The sequence below is a fragment of the Podarcis gaigeae genome (assembly GCF_964106915.1).
Source record: "Podarcis gaigeae genome assembly, chromosome: 14".
In the NCBI taxonomy this organism is placed as follows: Eukaryota; Metazoa; Chordata; class Lepidosauria; order Squamata; family Lacertidae; genus Podarcis; species Podarcis gaigeae.
Window position 1 is genome coordinate 47,047,165 of NC_139690.1, and position 20,698 is coordinate 47,067,862.

The following is a 20,698-nucleotide window of genomic DNA, read 5'->3' on the forward strand; positions in this document are numbered from 1 at the left end:
GTCTACCACTGAATAAGCGATATACAAAAGGAAAATTGGGGGGGGGGTCACTAACCTAGAGAGAAAATTTAAACTCAAAGTGGCCTTGGAGGGAAGTAATTTATCCAGGAGAGTCACAACAAGGGTCAACAGATCATCACTGCAGCATCCGTCGATTGCCATGTTCTTACCAAATGACTGCCAGGGGTCTGAGGTGGAACTGCTAACTGTAGAGGGGGCCCATGGGTCAGCTTGGCTTGCTGCAGGTGTTGGCCCCCACGGCTCTCCTTTCTGAGGAGCTGGCACTGAAGAGGGCAGGGCATCCATCAGGTCCAGCAGAGTTCCGTGCTGCAGATGAAGAGGTTTATTTTTAGCAGGGGCACAACATCTCCAGTAGACACATAACTCATTTAGAGAGAGAGGGACAGAGAGATTGCAAGGAAAGAAAATGCATCATCTTGCTCTTTCACATGCCCTTGGCTGCTTATTTGGGCTTTTATCCCAGCACCGGGGGCGGGGAATTACAACCATGCACTCTTTCACATGTTTACACAACTAGAGCACCCCATCCATTCCTAACTGCATAGCCAGTGCATCCAAACCTTCCCTGTGATGGCTAGGAATATTTTCACTGACCCAAGGCCTACCTCCTTCTTTTTGGGAATTTTCACTGTATCTCTGCGACTTTCCTCCAAAGCCATCTGCAATCTCAGATCATCGCCACGCCGAAGGCGCTCCTCCTGGAAAAAGAGGTCCCGGTGGCGAGGGGAGAAGATGAGAGTGGGAGTCATATAACAGTCATCCATTGTTACTTCATTCATGCCAGGTTTAAAAACAACGGGTCCTCTACGGGTAGAAGCCAAAGCTACACAAATCTTTTTAAAAGACAGCCTAATATAATTTAATTAACATTAGACACTGCCACCATGAGTTCTGTGATGAAAGGAAGACAGGATAGGAATGTAAGAAGATTTTTCTTAAAAAACCCAAACAACAGACAATTCAAGAGGAAAAAAGAAACCTCTAATATTGGAGGCAGTATGCCTCTGGATAACATTTGCTGGGAATCGCAAGTGGGGAATCACAAATGGGGAACAGTGCTGTTGCTTGCAGGCTTCCCATGGGCATCTGGTTGGCCACTGTGACAACAGGATGGAGGATGGACTAGATAGACCTTTGCCCTGATCCATCAGCCAGGCTGCTCTTATGTTCTTATAGTTGTATGAGTCACTTAGTCTTAGCCAGCCAAAGTTAAGCAGCAGACTCCTAGTCCAGCTAGAGGACAAAACTAGCTGGACACTAAGAACTTGGGTCATTTCTACACCTAAGAACAAGCAGTAAAACCAAAAGCTCAGTCAAACCTTTCCTTGGCAGTAAAGACCAAAAAATCAAGAGAAAAGAGGTGAGCAAAAAGATTTATTTGGAGAGGGCATTGTAGCGTAGGGGCTACCATTAAGAAAGTCCCCCCCCCCCTTTCATTTCCCATGCTTGGTTCACCACCATCCTTCATTCACTGACAGAGCCTCTACCAACAAGCTAAGCACACTAAAGCTCAAATATCTAGTTAGGTAAATGCAGGAGCTATAAGAATCACAGAATTGGAAGGCGTCCCATAGGTCATTGAGTCCAACCCCTCATCCTGGAGGCCCCACATAACAACCGACATTTGCGCCTGTCTGCCTAGGACACGATAGCCAGTGTGGCTGCGGTGCTCCTGCTAGCTGAGGTAATGCTGGGTGGGGCTCACAGCCCACACTGGCCCAGAAGCTCCCATGCATCAACAGGCAGTCGCTGCTGGAGCAGCCTGTGCTCTGGAGGACGGGGTGGGTGCTGCTGACAGCTGCACCACTCGGGAGTGGTGGGGTAGAGGGTGACCCATTCTGCTCTCTGTACCTGGCTAGGTTCTCTGCCTTCCAGCCCTTCCTCCCTCAGGAAGGACAGGCTGCCCATGAAGCCTAGGCATGCACCCAGCATCCCATTTCTATGGTAGATGGGGGGGGGGGGGCCACGTATTGGAGCCTCACCTGGGCATGTCCACCTGGGCCCTGAAAGCGCCTTTCTAGTAACAGCCCCCAACTGTGGAATCCCCACCCCTGCCCACTCCTTGTGGCACCAGGGAGAGAACTTCCAATTTCCCAAAGCCTTTTAAATAAAGCCGTGATTTCAATACTGTTTAGCTCTGTTCATTTTTATCCCCCTGCTCTCTGTTTTGAATTGGCCATGCTGTGCTTTTTTTAATCAATACATAAATACCAAAATGATCCAACTCCTCTTTCAAAATTTGTACCATCCACTGACAAGCATTTACTTTCTTTTGAGGCTACGCACTTCACCACCATCGGAGAGTTCCTGTTTTCAGTGCTCAAACTGGAAAACTGACTTGAGCGAGCACACCGTCCTGCAGTTCTAACACTCTGCTTCTCTACTAGATGGACTACTGTCGTTTCCGAAAGGAGAGTTCGCACATTTGACGGCAGCTGTTGCTTCATAATACTGAACACATGCTGAATAACTGCTGCTGTCAGTTATCATGGATCACTGAAGCCAGGAGGCAACTTTTCTTGGCAAATTTCTCAAATTACTTTGAGCTGCTTGATAAGGAAAGGGACCATCAATCCCTAAATGCTGCCTCCTCTCCACCACCTGGTATGGAATTCTTAATGTAGGCCAGTAAGTATACACTAACACTTACAAAACTACAAGAGAAACTAACCTGTTCTGCAACTTCTCTGCTCATTGCCAGGGCCAGCTGCAGCTGCAGCTCTTCCTCCCCGCTCGTCTGAGGCCGCGCCTGCTCCAACTCTGAAGACACTCGAGGTGATGTAGCTATTTGGAGAAAACAAAAGGCACAATCCCAACTCAATTTTAGCAAATATGTTTCAGCAAATTCCTATTAGTCATCCTGAGAACCAACTGTTCCAGATTATACACAGCTGGGCCACAGGTTTATGATATTTTTGCCCCACCTTTTGACCATAAGGTCCCCAAATCAAAACATTAAGCACAATCCTTGTAAAAGTCCAAATCGTGTAAGAATCCATTTACATCTAGCAAGATCAGTAAGGTACTCTGAACTGCCTGGGGGGAAAGCAACCCTGGCATCTAAACCACCAACACTTATTGTCACTCATCTCAGGGGGGTGGAGCAATGAAGAAACACACATACAGTGGTGCCTCGCAAGACGAAATTAATCCGTTCCGTGAGGCTCTTCGTATAGCGTTTTTTTTGTCTTGCGAAGCAAGCCCATTGACAGCTTAGCGGATTAGCGCTATTAGCAGTTTAGCGGCTTTTAGCAATCAGCTGTTAAGCGGCTTATCAGCGGATCAGCTGATAAGCGGCTTAGCAGTTTAGGAAGGGGGGGAGGGGAAAAAGACCCGCAGGAACTCACAAGACATTTTTGTCTTGCGAAGCAAGCCCATAGGGAAATTTGTTTTGCGCAGCGCCTCCAAAACGGAAAACCCTTTCGTCTAGCGGGTTTTCCGTCTTGCGAGGTGTTCGTCTTGCGGGGCACCACTGTACAAGCTCTTCCTTAAAGAGCTCCTTCAAGATCTGCCTCTAATAACATGTTTTTCATGGAATCATAGAATTGTAGTAGAGTTTGAAGGGACCATGAGGGCCTGCTCTCAGAAGTTACAGGTCCAGAGAAAATACTGCAAGTTCCACAAGCCGATGTTTCCCATTTGACATAACTGTATATACACAGCTGGGAAGATGCTGATGAGGGAGGAATCTACAAGACAGTGCAGCAATTTCAACATATAATACTATGGTGGCTGCAGGCACTACGTTCCCACCAGCCTAAGTTTTTAAGAGCTACTGCCCCTCTAACTCACTGCATAAGTGGGGGGGGGGTGGATATTTTTCCATCTAGTTAAAGCTTTTGGGGATTCGTTGGAGATCAGTCACCAGCCTCTGGAGTTACTTTTGGAATGTGAAATTTGCTGTGTTGCCTTTGCTCATTATCTTTTAGGGAGGAGAGCAGAATAAATCAGCCAAGGCAGAGGCCTGTCCCCCTCTTGCCTCTTCTGGCGCTCTGCTACCTAGCGACAGCGAAAAGAAGCCACCGTGAGGATGATCATGCTCGTTCTTGGCTCAGGACCTGGGGCTACTGCTGAGAGGAGGGTGTCTCTATTGCAAGTGCTCTGATGGTGTTTCCTGCTTGGCAGGGGGTTGGACTCGATGGCCCTTGTGGTCTCTTCCAACTCTATGATTCTATGATTCTATGACTGCCTGAAGGTCCCTATGAGAATTATGCTTCTCCTTTGCGGCTAGAGTTGAAATCCGAGCAAGTGGGGAGCTCTCATCTAGGACAAATGTGGGGCTTCTGGCTGGAAATTTTGGTTTGCATGTATATTGTGAACTGAACCATTGCATTGTATGGGGAAGGCCGGTTATTTATTGCATTTATACCTCACTTTTCCTCCAAGGAGCTCAAGTAACATATCTCCAAGGAAGGAGAGTCCACCACCTCTCATGGGAGCCTGTTTGTCCCACTGCCGAACAGCTCTTACTGTCAGAAAGTTCTTCCTGATGTTTAGTAGGAATCTCCTTTCTTGAAACTTGAATCCACTGGTTTGGATCCTATCCTCCAGAGCAGGAGAAAACAAGCTTGCTCCATCCTCCATGTGACAGCCCTTCAGATATTTGAAGATGGCTATCATATCTCCTTTCAGTCTCCTCTTTACTAGGTTAAACATACCCTCAACTGTCCCTCGTCAGCCTTGGTTTCCAGACCCTTTATCATCTTGGTTGCCCTACTCTTCACACATTCCAGCTTGTCAATATCCTTCTTAAATTGTGATGTCCAGAAGTGGACACAGTACTCCAGGTGTGCTCGGACCAAACCCAACCAGTGCCTACTGTCACTGGGCAGGGGCTGCTTCCCCTGTCTTTCCCTTACAGGATGAGGAGGCCGAGTCGCCAGCCACTGAAGCTATGCAGCGCTCAGCTCCACGATTGGCCTCCTCTTCCTCCTCCTGCCGCTCCCATCAACCTCAGCAAGTATGGGCAATGATCTGGGACAATGGGAGTTGTAGTTGACCTAGAAGGCACCAGTGCCATTTTGGATCCCTCGAGCTGGACAGCAGTTTCCAATATACCAGCATGCAAGCTATGCCAAAGCACTATCTTCCATGCTAGAACTCCCCACCCCAAATGTCACAGACACCTATCATACAGCTAGCAGGCTATTTCACTCCACAAGGCACTTGTCCTTGAGCTACAAAACAAAACTCAATATTTTGGTGTACCAGCTGTGACCAACACTCTCAATTTGGAAAAAGGCTTCAGTTCTATGCTTACTTCCAAGGAAGTAAGTTCCACTGAGCTCGCCTCTGAGCAAATATGCATCGGATTATATTGAAAGACATACTGCTTCATCAAACCACAGCTTTCTGTATTCAGTTATCTTTTAAAGCCACTTTAAAGCTTCTTCTGCTCAATGGTTCTGACCGATTTAAATTCTTGACTGTGTTTCATATTAAGACATACTGATTAAACCAAATCAGTTTTCATTAAATTTTATGAGGGGAGCGATAAATTCCATCTACACAATGAAGTGTCCTGTCATCACATGTTTCATGCAAGATTTAAATCAATGAATGAAGCTAGTGTTGTCATTAAGATTTCAGTACTGACATTCCACACACACACACCCGACACACACACTTATCCAGTCTTTTAATTTCTAGAATTACCAAAAGATCTGTGCGTTATCAGCAAAATGCTTGATTTGCAAGGGTCTAGCATAAAGGGTGTTGCCTTAGCAAGACAAAGAGATTCTTATTCCACAGCACATGATAGTTAAATCAGACGTTTATGCAAGTTGGCACTGAATAGATCCAATTTTGACATCCTAAGCCCTGCTTTGTTACTGCTTTGAGAATTTTTGAGATTAAAGCTTCTCAGACCACATGGGAAGCACTGAAGGATGTTTCCTCTTACATAAAAATGCCCTATGTTGCCTTGTGGAATAAACCCCAGGCTACAGTAAAGGGACAATATTCCCAATTTTGGCAGTCATTAAAAACCAAATTCTCCTCTGTCCCTGAGATTAGCAATAATGTTTCATACATTTTTCCTAGGTGTTTTTCTATATTTTTGCTGGATTTCAGCCATTATTATTTTTATTAAATATATTTGTATCTTGCCTTTCACCTATGCTGGGGTTTGAGGCAGCTTACAACAGTAAAATAACAACAACCCAACATTATAAAATACATTATACATACATAGTAATACATAGTAATAAATACATAGTAATAAAAACAAACTAGTTAAAAGTAATAATTCAAATGTTGGCCTTTATGACAGCCCAGTGATTAGCACTGCCTGCACCTTAGTTTCCAAAGGTTTCCCTGAACAGGAAAGCCTTAGCCCACCCAGCAAAAGGATAACAAACAGAGAGGGAGACAGTTTAAACCATGGGTAGGCAAACTAAGGCCCAGGGGCTGGATCCGGCCCAATCGCCTTCTAAATCCGGCCCGTGGACAGTCCGGGAATCAGCGTGTTTTCACATGAGTAGAATGTACCCTTTTATTTATTTATTTATTTTTTTATAATATTTTTATTACGTTTTACACAAAAATATACATAAAAAGAAAAAACAAACATTACATAAGAATACACAAATAAAAAAGAAAAAGAAAAAAAGAATATATAAAAAAACACTCACATTCCAATTATAACATTCAAAGCCTTATTTTCCTTCCTTCCACCCGCCTCCCGATCTTGTATTCTATGTAATAATTAGCTTAGCAAGATCATTCTTATTAATTTTCATCCTTCGTCCCTCCCTTTGTATTCTTATTTAACTTAATCACTAGAACCCCTTCTTTTCCTTTTCAATGTCCTCAACATTCATAAATTTTACAGTGTTTTTGTAAATAAAGTTTAAACTTCTTCCAGTTCTCTTCCACCTGCTCTTGTCCTTGATCTCGAATTCTGCCGGTCATTTCAGCCAATTCCATGTAGTCTATTACTTGCATCTGCCATTCTTCCAAGGTGGGTAGGTCTTGCGTCTTCCAATGCTTTGCAATGAGTACTCTTGCTGCTGCTGTCGCATACATAAAAAAGGTTCTGTCCTTCTTTGACACCAATTGGCCGACCGTACCCAGGAGAAAGGCCTCTGGTTTCTTCAAGAAGGTATACTTAAATACCTTTTTCAGTTCATTATATATCATTTCCCAGAAAGCCTTAATCCTTGGGCACGTCCACCAAAGGTGAAAGAATGTCCCTTCAGTTTCTTTGCATTTCCAACATTTATTATCGGGCAAATGGTAAATTTTTGCAAGTTTGACTGGGGTCATGTACCACCTATATATCATTTTCATAATATTCTCTCTTAAGGCATTACATGCCGTGAATTTCAAACCAGTGGTCCACAACTGTTCCCAGTCAACAAACATGATGTTATGACCAACATCTTGTGCCCATTTTATCATAGCAGATTTTACCGTTTCATCCTCAGTATTCCACTTCAACAGCAGGTTATACATTCTCGACAATATCTTAGCATTGGGTTCTAACAATTCTGTTTCCAACTTTGATTTTTCCACCTGGAAACCAATTTTCCTGTCCAAATAGTAGGCCTCTCTTACTTGAAAGTAATGTAACCAGTCTCGCACCTTGTCTTTAAGTTTCTCATAACTTTGCAATTTCACTATATCTCCCTCCTGCTCCAAAATTTCCCAATATTTTGGCCAGTTAGATTCCATATTAAGCTTTTTCAGGGCCTTTGTTTCCATAGGTGAGAGCCACCTAGGGGTTTTATTTTCCAATAAATCTTTGTATTTCATCCAGACATTAAACAATGCTTTCCTGGTTTTTAAATGCTTTATACACTTTAGCCTTACCGTACCACAAATATGCATGCCACCCAAAAACATTATCATATCCTTCCAAATCTAACATGTCCGTGTTTTCAAGAAGTAGCCAATCCTTCAACCAGCAAAAAGCTGCTGCTTCATAATATAACTTAAAGTCCAGCAGGGCAAACCCCGCTCTTTCCTTTGCGTCAGTAAGAATTTTGTATTTTATTCTGGGCTTTTTGCCCTGCCAGACAAATCTATAAATTTCTTTTTGCCACTTCTCAAAACAGTCCATTTTGTCAATGATTTGTAACGTCTGAAACAAAAACAACATTCTTGGCAATACATTCATTTTGATAACAGCAATTCTACCCAGTAAGGAAAGTTTCAAGTTTGTCCAAATTTCAAGATCTTTTTTCACTTCTGACCAACACTTCTCATAATTATCTTTAAATAAATTTACATTCTTCGAAGTCAAGTTCACCCCTAGGTATTTCACTTTTTTCACCAATGTTAAACCTGTTTCTTCCTGAAACCTTTCCTTCTCTACTGTTGTCAAATTTTTCTCTAAAACCATAGTTTTGGATTTATTCAATTTAAAACCTGCCACCTGACCAAATTCTTGTATTATTTCCAAAGCTCTTTTAGAACTTGGGATTGGCTCCTGTAATGTCAGTACTAGGTCATCTGAGAAGGCTTTAAGTTTGTAATGTTTAACTCCGACCTGTATACCCTGAATCTGTAGGTTCCTTCTAATCATGTTCAGTAAGACCTCCAGGACTGAAATAAAAAGCAAAGGGGAAATTGGGCAGCCTTGTCGTGTCCCTTTCTCTATCTTAACTTCTTCTGTAACTGCATTATTCACTATTAATTTTGCCTTTTGTTCTGAGTAAATCGCACCTATACCGTTTCCAAACCTTTCTCCAACCCCCATCCCTAACAAATTTTTCCTCATAAAACTCCAAGAAATATTGTCAAAGGCTTTCTCCGCATCAATAAATATCAAGACAGCTTTTGTGTTTATATTAACTTGTAGCTTTTCCAAAATGTCAATTAAATTTCTCGTATTATTTGACAGTTGCCTGCCTGGGAGAAAGCCAGCTTGGTCTTTATGAATCATTGTTGCTAAGACTTTTTTCAATCTTCTAGCCAGAATATCAGCAAAAATTTTGTAATCCACGTTAAGTAGGGATATGGGGCGGTAGTTCTTAAGTTGTGACTTTTCAGTCTCATTTTTCGGTATAAGCGTGATGTAAGCTTCTTTCCACGACTCCGGCGCTCTTTTCCCTTCCATAATTTCACTGCAAACCTCCGTTAGAGGTTGAATTAAATAGTCTTTCATGTCTTTGTAGTATTTGGAGGTTAACCCATCCGGGCCTGGAGACTTACCTAATTGCAGATTCTTAATGGCACCTTCAACCTCCTGTTCAGAAATTTTATCATTCAGTGTTAATTTATTCTCTTGAGATATTTTTTGTAATCCATTTGTTTCCAAAAATTTCTCGATTTTAATTTCATTCTGTGGCCCTTGTGAATACAATTGTTTAAAGTATCTCTGGAAGCAGTCTTGAATCTTCCGTGGGTTTTGTATATTTCTTCCATTTACTTCAAGATTGGTGACAGTGTTTAATTTCTGTCTCTTCTTCAGCTGCCAAGCTAGCAGCTTTCCACACTTATTGGCCGATTCAAAGGTTTTTTGTCTCATTTGTTTTATTTTCCATTCTATGTCCTGATTGACCATTTTCAGATATTGTGCCTGGTATAATTTAATTTCTCGTAAGATATCATGTGACTTAGGTTTAATCCTTAATCTCTTCTCGCCTTCTCTAATTTTCTCTAAAATCTTTTCTTTCTTCTCCTCTTGAAGTTTCCTCTTTATGGCATTTTGCTGAATCAGAAACCCCCTCATTACAGCTTTGCTTGCGTCCCAGATTACTCTTTTCTCCACAGTAGTCTTCAAATTTATTTCGAAATAATCTTTCAGTGTTTTCTGGGCCTTCTTCACGATTTCAGAGTCTCTAAACAAGGTGTCATTCATTCTCCATCTAAAGGAACCAGTCGGTGTTAGTTTCATATCCATCCTCACTGGGTTGTGGTCGGAGCAGATTTTTGGGCAGATTTCCACCTTTCGAATCTTGGGTGCCATCCCTCTTGTAATCCAAATTTGGTCTATTCTAGTCCAAGTCAAATTGGCTTCAGAGAAGAAAGTCCCCTCTCTACCTAGGGATTTTTTAGTTCTCCAAATGTCAATCAAATCCATATTGTCTGTCAGTTCAAAAAAGGTCTTTGGTAGTCTTCCATCTTTTGTAACTACCTGTCTTTCAGATTTATCCATATGTGTCGACACAACGCCATTCATGTCTCCCATCAAAATGATATTTTGGTCTATAAAGTCCATTAACGTCTCATGCAGTTTCTTATAAAATTCTGATTTCCCCTCGTTGGGTGCGTAGACTCCAATTATTACTAATTTCTCTCCTTGGAATTGTATTTCAATTGCCACGAATCGTCCATGTTCATCTTTAAGGAGAAACTTTGGTGATAGTTTCTCTTTTGCATAAATCACAACTCCTCTTTTTTTTACTTTGTCTGATGAAATGAAGTCTTGGCCTAACTTTTTGTTTATCAATAATTTCCTTTGGAGTCTTGTTATATGTGTTTCTTGTAAGCAAATTAGGTCCAATTGTTCCTTTTTCAAAATATGAAAAATCCTCTTCCTTTTGCTAAGGGAGTTCAAACCTCGAATATTCCAAGTGAACATCTGCAGACATGTTGTTGTTATTCTAATGTTCCACCAGTTGCTCCTAGAAGTTGCTCTTGGTTTGTCGGCGGTGTCTCTTTCTCTAGTTGGTCCAGTCCCAAGGGGGCTCTTCCTAAGTCAAGTGGCCCCAGTCCCAATATTTCCGAGTCTTTTGTTCTGGCCTCTCTTTGTAGTTCTTCTCCAAAGTTTCTCAGAAAACTCACTTTATCTTCTTCTGATCTTATCTTAATTTTCTTTCCTTTAAATGTAAACGAGAGACCTTGAGGAAATTCCCACCTAAACAAAATTCCGTTTCTCTTTAGCAGGTCCACCAAGTTTCCGTAGTTGGCTCTAAGGTCAAGTAAATATTTCGGAATATCTTTAAAAATCTCAATTCTCACCCCTTGGATGTCGAGTGCTTTCTGATAGTGGAGACTCAGTATTTTATCTCTTTCCTCTTTTGACCTTAAGGCAATCAAGCAGTCTCTCGGTCTGTTTTTCCTTTTAACCCTTCCCAATCAAAAAGCACTCACTATCTTAAATTCTTCTTTATCTGGATCTAGGTCCCAGCACTCCTCAAATTCCGATGTAAGCAGTTCTATCAAGTCTCCTTCTTCTGTTTCTGGGACCGCCCTAATTCTCAAATTGGTCTGTTTCTCTTTAAGTTCAATCAGAGAGAATTGTACCTTGTATTCATCCAGTTTTTTGTTTATTGGTGGTATCTTTTGTTCTACTGCCAGTACCCTCTCTTTGGCTTCCTCCACTGTCTTCTTTGTCTCCTTGGATTCCTGCAGCAATCTATCAATCGCCTGGGTGTTAGAATTCACATTCGTCCCCAAATCATTTACTTTTTGCCCCAAGTCCTTAATAGTTGAAGTATTTAGGTCAATCTTAGCTGTCAAATTTTGTAGGGCCGATAAGATCTTGTCTAATGTTGCAGAGTCTGATCCTGTTCCTTTTGAATCTTCCCTCTCTGTGACTTGTTGGACAGAAAGTCCTGCTGATGATGCTCTTCTATGCAGGAGTTGCTGCTGTGCCTGCAGCTGCTGCTGTTGTTTAATTTTAGCTCTTGTTGATACTTTATCTGGAGGCTTTTCTTGCAGCTTGTCTAGTTGTTTCTCATCCATTGCTTTGCCTCTGGAAATCAAGGTCACACACAGTTCCCAAACTTCCTTCTTAACCGTAAACAGTAGCAGCTGCAGTGGAAAGTCCCCAACTATGACACAAAGTTCCTCTAGGGGAGCAGAATACCAAGTTGTTTCATCAATGGTTATTAAACCGTAACTTCATCAGCTCCCCAGTTATCTTTCCAATTTGTTGCAAGAATAAAACAGTTACAAACTTGGAAGCTCCCTTAATTGTTACCAGTCCTTCTCAACATTCAGCAGCAAAAGTTACAATGTCCATAAACGGTGCTTTCACAGTAGCCTTGCAATTGTTTAAAGCAGACCAGCAGATCTGTAACAAAAATAAAGTGGTGGGTTTTCTGTCCCCCCCTTCCCTACTTGGGGGGGGTTTCTTTTGATCTGACAGTGAAATTTAGCGCTATTAAAAGACAAGTCAATGGTTCAAAGTTCCTTTGTCCCTTGCTTTCATTCTATTTACAAGATCGGCAAAGCGGACTTCCTGTTTACACTTTGCCGATTTCAGGTCCGAATTTAAGTTCAAATTCAAAGTCCCGATCAAAGTGTCAAGTTCAAATTCAAAGTCCAATTTTACTAGGTCTTGGCTTTGATCTTTCAAGGTTCCAAGTTCTTACTCACGGATAGCTGTTTTAATCCGACGTTTCACAGGAAAAAGGCCGGCGCTCTCCGGTAACTGCTATGCAGCTTCACTCCGCAGAAGTAGCGATCGGCTCCAGCACAGCGCCGCACCCCCGCTCCGCTCCGGAGCTCTTTTCAGGGCTCCTTTGACAGTTCGGGAGGCGCAAAGCATGCCCACTGAGCCCCACGGCCCCAGGCTTCTCCCGCCTGTGGGTTTTTTCAGGGTCCTCCGCTTCGCTGTAGCGGTAGACCCGATTTCTGCGGAGCTTCCCCCTCCGTTTCAGAGGGTATCCGCCATTACCGATGGCGCCGCCTCCGGAAGTCTCGAATGTATCCTTTTATTTAAAATGCACCTCTGAGTTATTTGTGGGGCCTGCCTGGTGTTTTTACATGAGTAGAATGTGTGCTTTTATTTAAAATTCATCTCTGGGTTATTGGTGGGACATAGGAATTCGTTCTTTTTTCTTTCTTTCCAAAATATAATCCGGCCCCACACAAGGTCTGAGGGACAGTGGACCAGACCCCCGCTGAAAAAGTTTGCTGACCCCTGGTGTAAACTCTCTTGGGAGGGATTTGCACAATCTGTGAGCAGCCACAGAAAAAGGCTCCTAGCAAGACCCACCTGGCACAGCCATTTACTTCCTTTTAGACATTCCTCATCTTCCTGGATTTTGGGGGATAATCACAATCACGCTCCTTGTTTCAGTGTGTGCATGCACCTATGCATGTGTGTTTGGGGTGTTGCTGACAGTTAAACTTGACAGTTGTCTACTTATTGTGTATGTAAACTGCCTAGAGAAGTTCTGCATTTGGTGATAAAGAAATCAAATATTATATATATACATATACATATACAGGTTTTGGTGTCCTCGGGTGTCTTCCCGTGTAAAAGTTGGGGTGTCTAGGCGACGTTTCGACGAGGTCTCACTCGTCATCTTCAGGCTGGTGCTTTCGGCTTCTTGTTACTGGAACAGAGCGGGATCTCAATGTTTGAGTTCCTATAAATACTGTAGAGGGGGTGTGGTGTCTAGCCTCCAATGTTCTGGGCAGAGAGGAAGTTCCCAGGCTAGTGTGCCTTTTCCCAAAACCTGCATTCCTGTACCCGTGAAAATCTACGAAAGCAAATATACATATACATATACATATACATATACATATACATATACATATACATATATATATATATAGGGGGGTTCACACTGACACTGGTCCTACAAGTTCCATCCCAGAGACCAAGTGAAGCAGCTCCACTCCACTCTGACCCTGGAGTAACACTAAAGCAGAGGTGACTTTGAGTAAGACAGGTAGTGGTGACTGATCAACCCCACAGCTTTCAAGTTCTGCAGTCACATAATCCATGAATGTAATCAAACAAGACAACCAGGACGGAGCCCATATGGGGTTTAATTGTGATTTTAATAGTTTGAAGTAAGGAGGGGGATACGCAAAGAAAAAAAATCATGCATATGTTTAGAGTTCTTGTCTCCGGCCCCTTTGCCCCCGAAGCTCCTTGTAGCTTCCTTCGGCTTCTTGCATTCAGGCTGCAGGTAGCCCTTTTCCCCCACACTTGAAACATTGTAGGGCTTTCAAAGCAATAGCCCCACCCTTGGGGGGGAAGGAGTAAAAAAAATGGTAACTTTCCCCACCCTCCACTACACAGCAGGATATTAAATAAGGGTAAACTACCAAATACATTACCCTTTCCAAACAAGCAATATTCCAACAGCAACATTATATCTATCCTTCGTTTTAGTTCTTTGATTGGGATTAGTTTCTGGAAAGAACAGGTATCAGGTTTCATCCCCAATTAATTGACTGGAATGCATGTGAATGAAGGCCAGTATGGGAAGATCAAACAAAGGGGAAGAGGGAGTTCCAGAAAGGCTATCAGTTTTCACCATTTAGGAGTGCGCTCGCACACACGTGTGTGCACACGCTCACACTTCAGAAGCTGGACAGGAAAAACATAAAGCACTTTAAAAAAAAAGGCACCATGATACTAAAGCCAAATAATGAGACCTGGTTACGGGTAATGAATATTAGCGACACAAGACCTTTCCAGCAAATGAAGGGAGTTGGGGAACCTAGATGTTACATTCACGTCAGTCTTGTTGGCTCTGATGCACCATTTCAGGCAAAAAGCATCAACCTCCAAGCATACATAACCACTGATTTCCAAGCACCCGTAACTACCCACAAACAAAACACTGTTAATAATCACAGAACAGTTGAGAATAAGAACAAAGAGTCTTGTCACTCTTTTAAAACTAACACATTTTTATGGAATCCTTTTTTTTTTTTTAACTTAATCGGCTATATGAATATTCAAGAGAAAAAAAGTTTATAATGTTATCACGCATGGTGGGAAAGAAACGCCTAATAACATTAAAAACTACAAGATCAGTGAAGTTATAGGACTGACCCAAGACAATACTTTATACAATGGTTAAGCATTTAACAACTTGTGTATTTAACAATTCACCTGGTAGCCACGGGAAGTGAGGAACTGCATGAACAGAATTTCATATAGATAAACAAGAATGCTCCGTCTCTTTCCCATGACCAGCACACAAATACAACAGGATGACGACATACATATTGCTCTGTGTCCCTCCAGAAGTCTGCTTAGTAACAGGCAGTTTTTTAGTAGTCTGCTAAAAGACCAGTAGCATGCATCCTCATTGTGTTTCTTACCTAGCCAGCATAGAAACACAAGCTACAACCCTCTCAGCAGACCAGTAAATTTTTTTTTGAAGGCTAGTTGCTTTGGATGACCTATTTACAAGGCTGGACTAACATGCAATTAGATGACATAAGGGCCACTGACTCAGGTAGCTTCTTCCGCACACCAAAGCATCAGACCAACTAATGGAGGATCACTCTATCATTAGCTACTAGCCTTGACAGCCATGCAGTATTTGTAAATATTTCAGAACATTACAACTGAATAGTGGCACTGTGAACTGTTAATTTACTAAGTTTTGCATAAAGACCTGTGCACAAATATATATGGCCTAGTTCACCCATAACACCATCCCCATTTCTGCTACTGCCACAATAACACTAAGCTAAGTCATGATTTAGCTTAGGTGTTATGCCTGACCCTGGACTCATGGTTTGTCTCTTGAAACAAACAACAAACTGTAGCAAGGTTTGTTCCTTGGCTTACCGTTCTTGGCTTACCATCCAGAATTCATTTGGGAGAGACAAACTATGAGCCTAGGTTCACACAAAGCACTAAGTCAAACCATAGTTTGGCTCCAGTAGTGCTGCAGCAGCAAGACTAGGAAAGGAGTGGAGCAGATACTATTTTTGCTCTGGGTACCCACATGCTTCTTTGTTCATGCTGATCTCGTTTACTGGGTCTATTAGATGTGTTTCCTAAGAATAGTCACCTGGGAAAAGTTAATTACAACAGTGATATTTAAAAAACGGTATTCCAGTTGCCCACTTTCACTTCTACTGTGTTCATTCACTATGTTACTAGTAAATTTTATTTAACAGTCATCTCCAACAGTGATAAATTTTCACAAAGTAATACAGTAGAATAGTTTTTCTAGTACAACACCTATTCTCAGTCTCCTCGTATCAAGATAATTGAGGGCTCTGTCATGGTAAGTATAGTTCTGGCTCTTTTTTTAAGTGCTCCACCCAAAAACATGTGATACAGGTACTGTGCAGTTTTACTAGTAAAACACATCGAGTTACAACCCGCACAGCATGGGCCTCCAAATTAAGAGGCTCTTCTGTTTCACACGTACCCATCTCAACTGGCTAACTGCACACACCTCACAGGTTCTACACAAATGGCTTGAAAATCCACATTTCCTTTGATGTACCCACCAATTAGGAGAGAGACAACCTTTGAAGAAGCACAGAAGCCCCTCAATCAAGCATATAGCTTGTTATTGTTTTTATAATGTACTTTTTAAAAAATTGTTTAATGTATCCTTTTATAACTGTAGGTTGCTTTTGAGACATTTGGGTAGCAAGTGACAAATAAATGTATTAAGAAAATACTTACACCCGTGATAAGAAGCCGGTGAGCCTCCTGATTTGCCATATTCTTGCTCCGAGTAGCTGGTGGAGAGATTAGGCTGGCTGGAGCCTCTGCCAAAGGTTATCTGATTACTACCAACCCCAGTGGCCACCTGTGCCATACGCTCTTTGGTCTTCAGGGCTTGGGTCCTCTCTGTCTTGAGCCGATCGTCATCTTTCAGGAGGGACACCAACTGCTTGGACTTCTCCCGCACATTGATGCCCTGGTCCTTACCATCCCGGTCAATGTACTGGAAATCCTTCAGAGTCTGGATAGCAAAGATGTTCTCCTTGCATTGTTGTGCCACCCTTTCCGACCCAGTTTTAATCAGGTAATCCAAAAGAGTTAAAGCCTTATAAACATGCCTCCAGTTTTTGCCATGGTCATTCAGCCGCTTCCAGATCATGCTCATGATTTCAGAAAAGGCCACCACATTGTATGTTAGATCTGCTATTTCGGTCATTAAGGAGCTGGATGGGCCCCAGGGGTCATTTGAAGTCGCTTCCCGAACTTTTATTTCAGCCTCTGAATAATTGTTCACAATGTTTTTCATTTGTCTCCTAATCGAAGAAGATGTCATTTTTATCTCCTCCTAAATCCCCCCAAAAAGACCTCAGAGACCGGCCACAGTTTTCTCCAAGTTTCAAGTCCCTGTGATATGAAGACACGATGTGTGTGACCAACTTGGAGCAAGTTCTGGTAAAGTCATTTCCTCCCCTCACGAAAGGTACAAAAGAAACTGGAAACTCTGACCTAAAAAAGAAACACAGAAAACTATCAGTTGCCATTTTAATTGTTCGCTTACATTTAAAAAAGCTAGCCAAAGCAAACATTCAGATTTTCCCTGACCTGTCACCAAAAGGTAATTTTCTTGTTCTAGAACTACAAAACAAAATTATTACACCACAGATAGGGTTTCCCTCACAAACCAATTTCATAAGCAATCTGTATATGAAATCCAGACACAGGCACAACAGCCCTAGTTGCAGAATAAAGTGCCAGGAGAGAAGAAGGGAGTGAAGATGAAAGTGAACATTGTGACACTGGACTTCTGGTTTGAAGCAAGTTCTGTTGAAATTACTTCCTTCCCTTTAAGTATACAACAAATTTAAGACAGTCCATCCTATTGGAGGCACAGCATCCACCAGAAGGGAATAAACTTAGGGCTCAAAGCCCTGTTGCCATCCTACACACACACACAAACACACACACAACACACAAATACAAAAGCTCCCAGCCATTATCAGGAGTTCACGCACACCTCACTTCCATTATCCAGTTCTCTCACACACCCAAAGACATTATAAGTCAAGAGCACTACGCTTTTGTCAAGATGCTACTTGACCAGGGTAGGGGAGTCACAAAGTGAGTCAGAAAACAATGCACAGTAAGATGTTTTCAATATAACTGTGCATTAAATAAATTAATCTAGCAGATTACCGCAAAGTCACTAAACAAACTTGCAAACTCAGCAAAAGTAGAGGCCCCCACACAGCAAATGAACTTGCAACTGCAGCAGGAAACCAAATTAAATTTCATGCAGCAGCTGCTGGTTGAAAATACCAGAACAGGAACACCCACACGAGCTGCCTTTTCAGAGGCAGAGAGCTGCTAGAACAGTTGCAGTAGCCTGTCAGTTTACTGTCAAAGAGCACTCTCTCGGTCTCTCTCAGTCTTGTGACTTATTCGTGCAACTGGAATGCCATCCGCAGTTAAGTTCAACTGATGCCTGCGATGTTGTCACTGGTTTTGTCAGACAGGCCTCAACAATTTTGCCTTCCCATGGCTTCATCAGTGGCACAGCAGCTTAGTTGCATCGCCGTCCACATCCTGGGTTGTGACTTGCATGGCAGGGGGGCTGCTGAAAACTAGGGAAGCTAGAGAAATTTGCAGGCAAATCCTACCGCCAAAACTGCACTGAACTACACTATGATCCCGTTACTACAGCAGTTTTCAGATACTCCACCATTCCCTAAAATGTCTGGGGTACAAAAAATTTAAAATGTCAGATGAAGCTGACCAAAACGATGGGAGTCCATCAACATCTGCTGAGCCACAAGTTAGCAACTCCTGCTCTAGAAAAATTCAGGCACCCCCAAAAGACCTTTATAACACAATTAATGCATATGCTCCTAACTATTAATTAAGGTTCCTGCCTCAAACAGCTTCCTATTCAAGGCACTCTACCTCCAAGGCGAAGTTGTTTACATTTAAAAATTGGCAATAGAGAGTCATTCTCCACCACCACAAGCCCAGTTCCAGAAGTGAGCCTGCTCAGGAAAATTATCATATCATATCATATCATATCATATCATATCATATCATATCATATCATATCATATCATTACACAGAGTATGTATGCAGCCATAGTACATTCTACAATGTACTTACATTACACAACTTAGTCTCTATATCAATCTAAATCTCATAGATGATAATACCAGTTCAGGAAAGATATTAGAAACAGTGACTGCCATGGTAGTAAGGTGGGTTTCATCATCATCCCATATAGCAGTTTAAGTGGGGGCGGGGGGGGGGGCTCCCACTACAAGCTTGTCTAAACCAGCCCAAATTGGTCCACAAAGAGGTATACAAAAGCGGATGCAGAGTTGAAATAACCTTCCAAGGTTTCAGAAGCTTTTTTACACACACACACACACACACCCCAAGATAGCATTCAAGCTTTTAACCAAGTGACTGCAGGTGTTTTTCCCATCTCTGAGTGCTTGTGGGAAAGTGATGTGAATGTATTATGGTCAGGTGCGTAGCCTACTAACATATGAACTCTGTAACCGGATTTAGCGACCTGCAGCACAAAATATGCTTACAAACACTGTCACAGGCATCTAGCATCACATGAAGTGATGCAAATGATCTGATGCCCAGAGCTCTTCTGTGAATCAAGTTGACCCCTTTTGCCTCATCAAGAATGTGATTCCTGCAAACTGTCAGGGGGTGGGGGCGGTGTGAGAGAGAAACAGATCTGCTTAATAAGTTCACTTGCCAAAGGCAGAGACTTCCTAGATTTTTGCTACTTCCAAGTCCTCTTGAAATGGGTGGGAGCTGAGGACTTGGCACTTAATTCTGAACAAACATGGTGAGAATTGGGCTTACAACCTTGCTACACCAAAGCATATACTGTAATAAAAGCCTGCTTCTTTGCCTCATGGTGGCATAGGGAGTGGGTGATTTCTACCAGGGAAACAGCAGGAGGAAAAGGGCTGAGCTCTTCCTCCATCCACCACGCCTCTGCTCAAAATTGCCCCTTTCTCATGAAGCCTTGTAGCAAAGAACTGGGCTGTTTCTCTTTTTATTACATACATCCATCTGCAACATTTAATTAGATCCTTAATGGTAAGTATGTAAGTGAATGAACAAATTGCTTTGGGTACCAATTGCGCTGCCTAAGAACACATGCTTTATAAGTATTTCAAAGACTTGTTTCCAAAACTAAACAGGAAGAAACAGAACTGTTCTGTATGATGCTGCAGAGAAGCGTGTATTAAAAGAAGCTATGAAGCTGGGCACAATGCATAAAAGCCCACATGCAGAACACATATTAGGTCTCCTGCACCATTGTGCAGAAGAGGAAAAAGCAGCAATTCATGTGAATAGAACAGCATGGAGTGCTGGAACAGCCCCACACACGCTGTCTCACTCTCACACAGGCTATTTAAACACAAAGTTATTCAGAGATGGGGTCAAACTAGGGTTTGGGAAGCAAGCTTTCGTTCAGGAAGGGGGCAGGAACCAGAACTACTCTTCTGAAGTCTACACACTGGTCTTCTTCAAACTCCCAGTCTGTGAAAGGATGACGGCAGCCTTCAAACACTAAACTTATGGAAGTTTTCCATTTCCTCTTTCACCATTCAAACAGTAGGCCTGGTTACTGAGAAAAGTAGGCAGGTGGCAAGAGGCAAAGAAGGTTAATTGTCTAAGGGGCTCGTTTCTCCAAGATAAAAGTGTATTCATAGTCTAAAGTATTAGGGGAGAGGGAGTTAAAAGACATTTCCCAGTAGCAGGTTAAAAAAAGAAAGATCCCAAATATTGGAATTTAACTCTTGAATAAGAGTTTGTGGGCGAAGTATGGACTATGCCAACCTTCCCCAACCTGATGCCCTCCAAATGTTGTTGGGTTCCAAATCCTATCAGCCACTGCCAACGTTGTCAATGGGCAGGAATGGTGGGATTTTAATCTGGTCACATCTGGTGGGCACTAGACGGAGGAAATATACCAAAGATCTCTTATCAGAGTGCTGAAAATTTACCCCCATAATCTTATCTGGGTTGTTTTTGTAAAGTAAGTGTACTTTTGCCACAATGAAATCTACAGGAGGAAATACAACTGGCCTACCTTACATGGTAAT

General features: G+C 42.3%; 2 protein-coding genes across 7 annotated transcripts in view; one reads left to right on the top strand and one right to left on the bottom strand.

Annotated features, from left to right (window-relative positions):
* Nucleotides 1-20,698, top strand: part of SHMT1 (serine hydroxymethyltransferase 1) — a 343,621-nt gene that overhangs the window by 68,112 nt on the left and 254,811 nt on the right. The gene's annotated exons all lie outside the window — the stretch shown is intronic.
* EPN2 (epsin 2) overlaps nucleotides 1-20,698 on the bottom strand; it is a 46,402-nt gene that overhangs the window by 14,626 nt on the left and 11,078 nt on the right. For 4 of the 6 annotated variants that reach the window (XM_083711554.1, XM_083711556.1, XM_083711557.1 and 1 more), the window contains exons 2-5: nucleotides 16,316-17,083; nucleotides 2,693-2,805; nucleotides 627-719; nucleotides 171-327 (exon numbers count right to left, since the gene is read on the bottom strand). In XM_083711554.1, coding sequence (XP_083567680.1) covers nucleotides 171-327; nucleotides 627-719; nucleotides 2,693-2,805; nucleotides 16,316-16,910 — 958 coding nt within the window. In that variant the 5' untranslated portion in view covers nucleotides 16,911-17,083. The remainder of the gene's footprint in view (nucleotides 1-170; nucleotides 328-626; nucleotides 720-2,692; nucleotides 2,806-16,315; nucleotides 17,084-20,698) is intronic. The other 2 variants (XM_083711553.1, XM_083711552.1) reach the window with 1 other exon arrangement.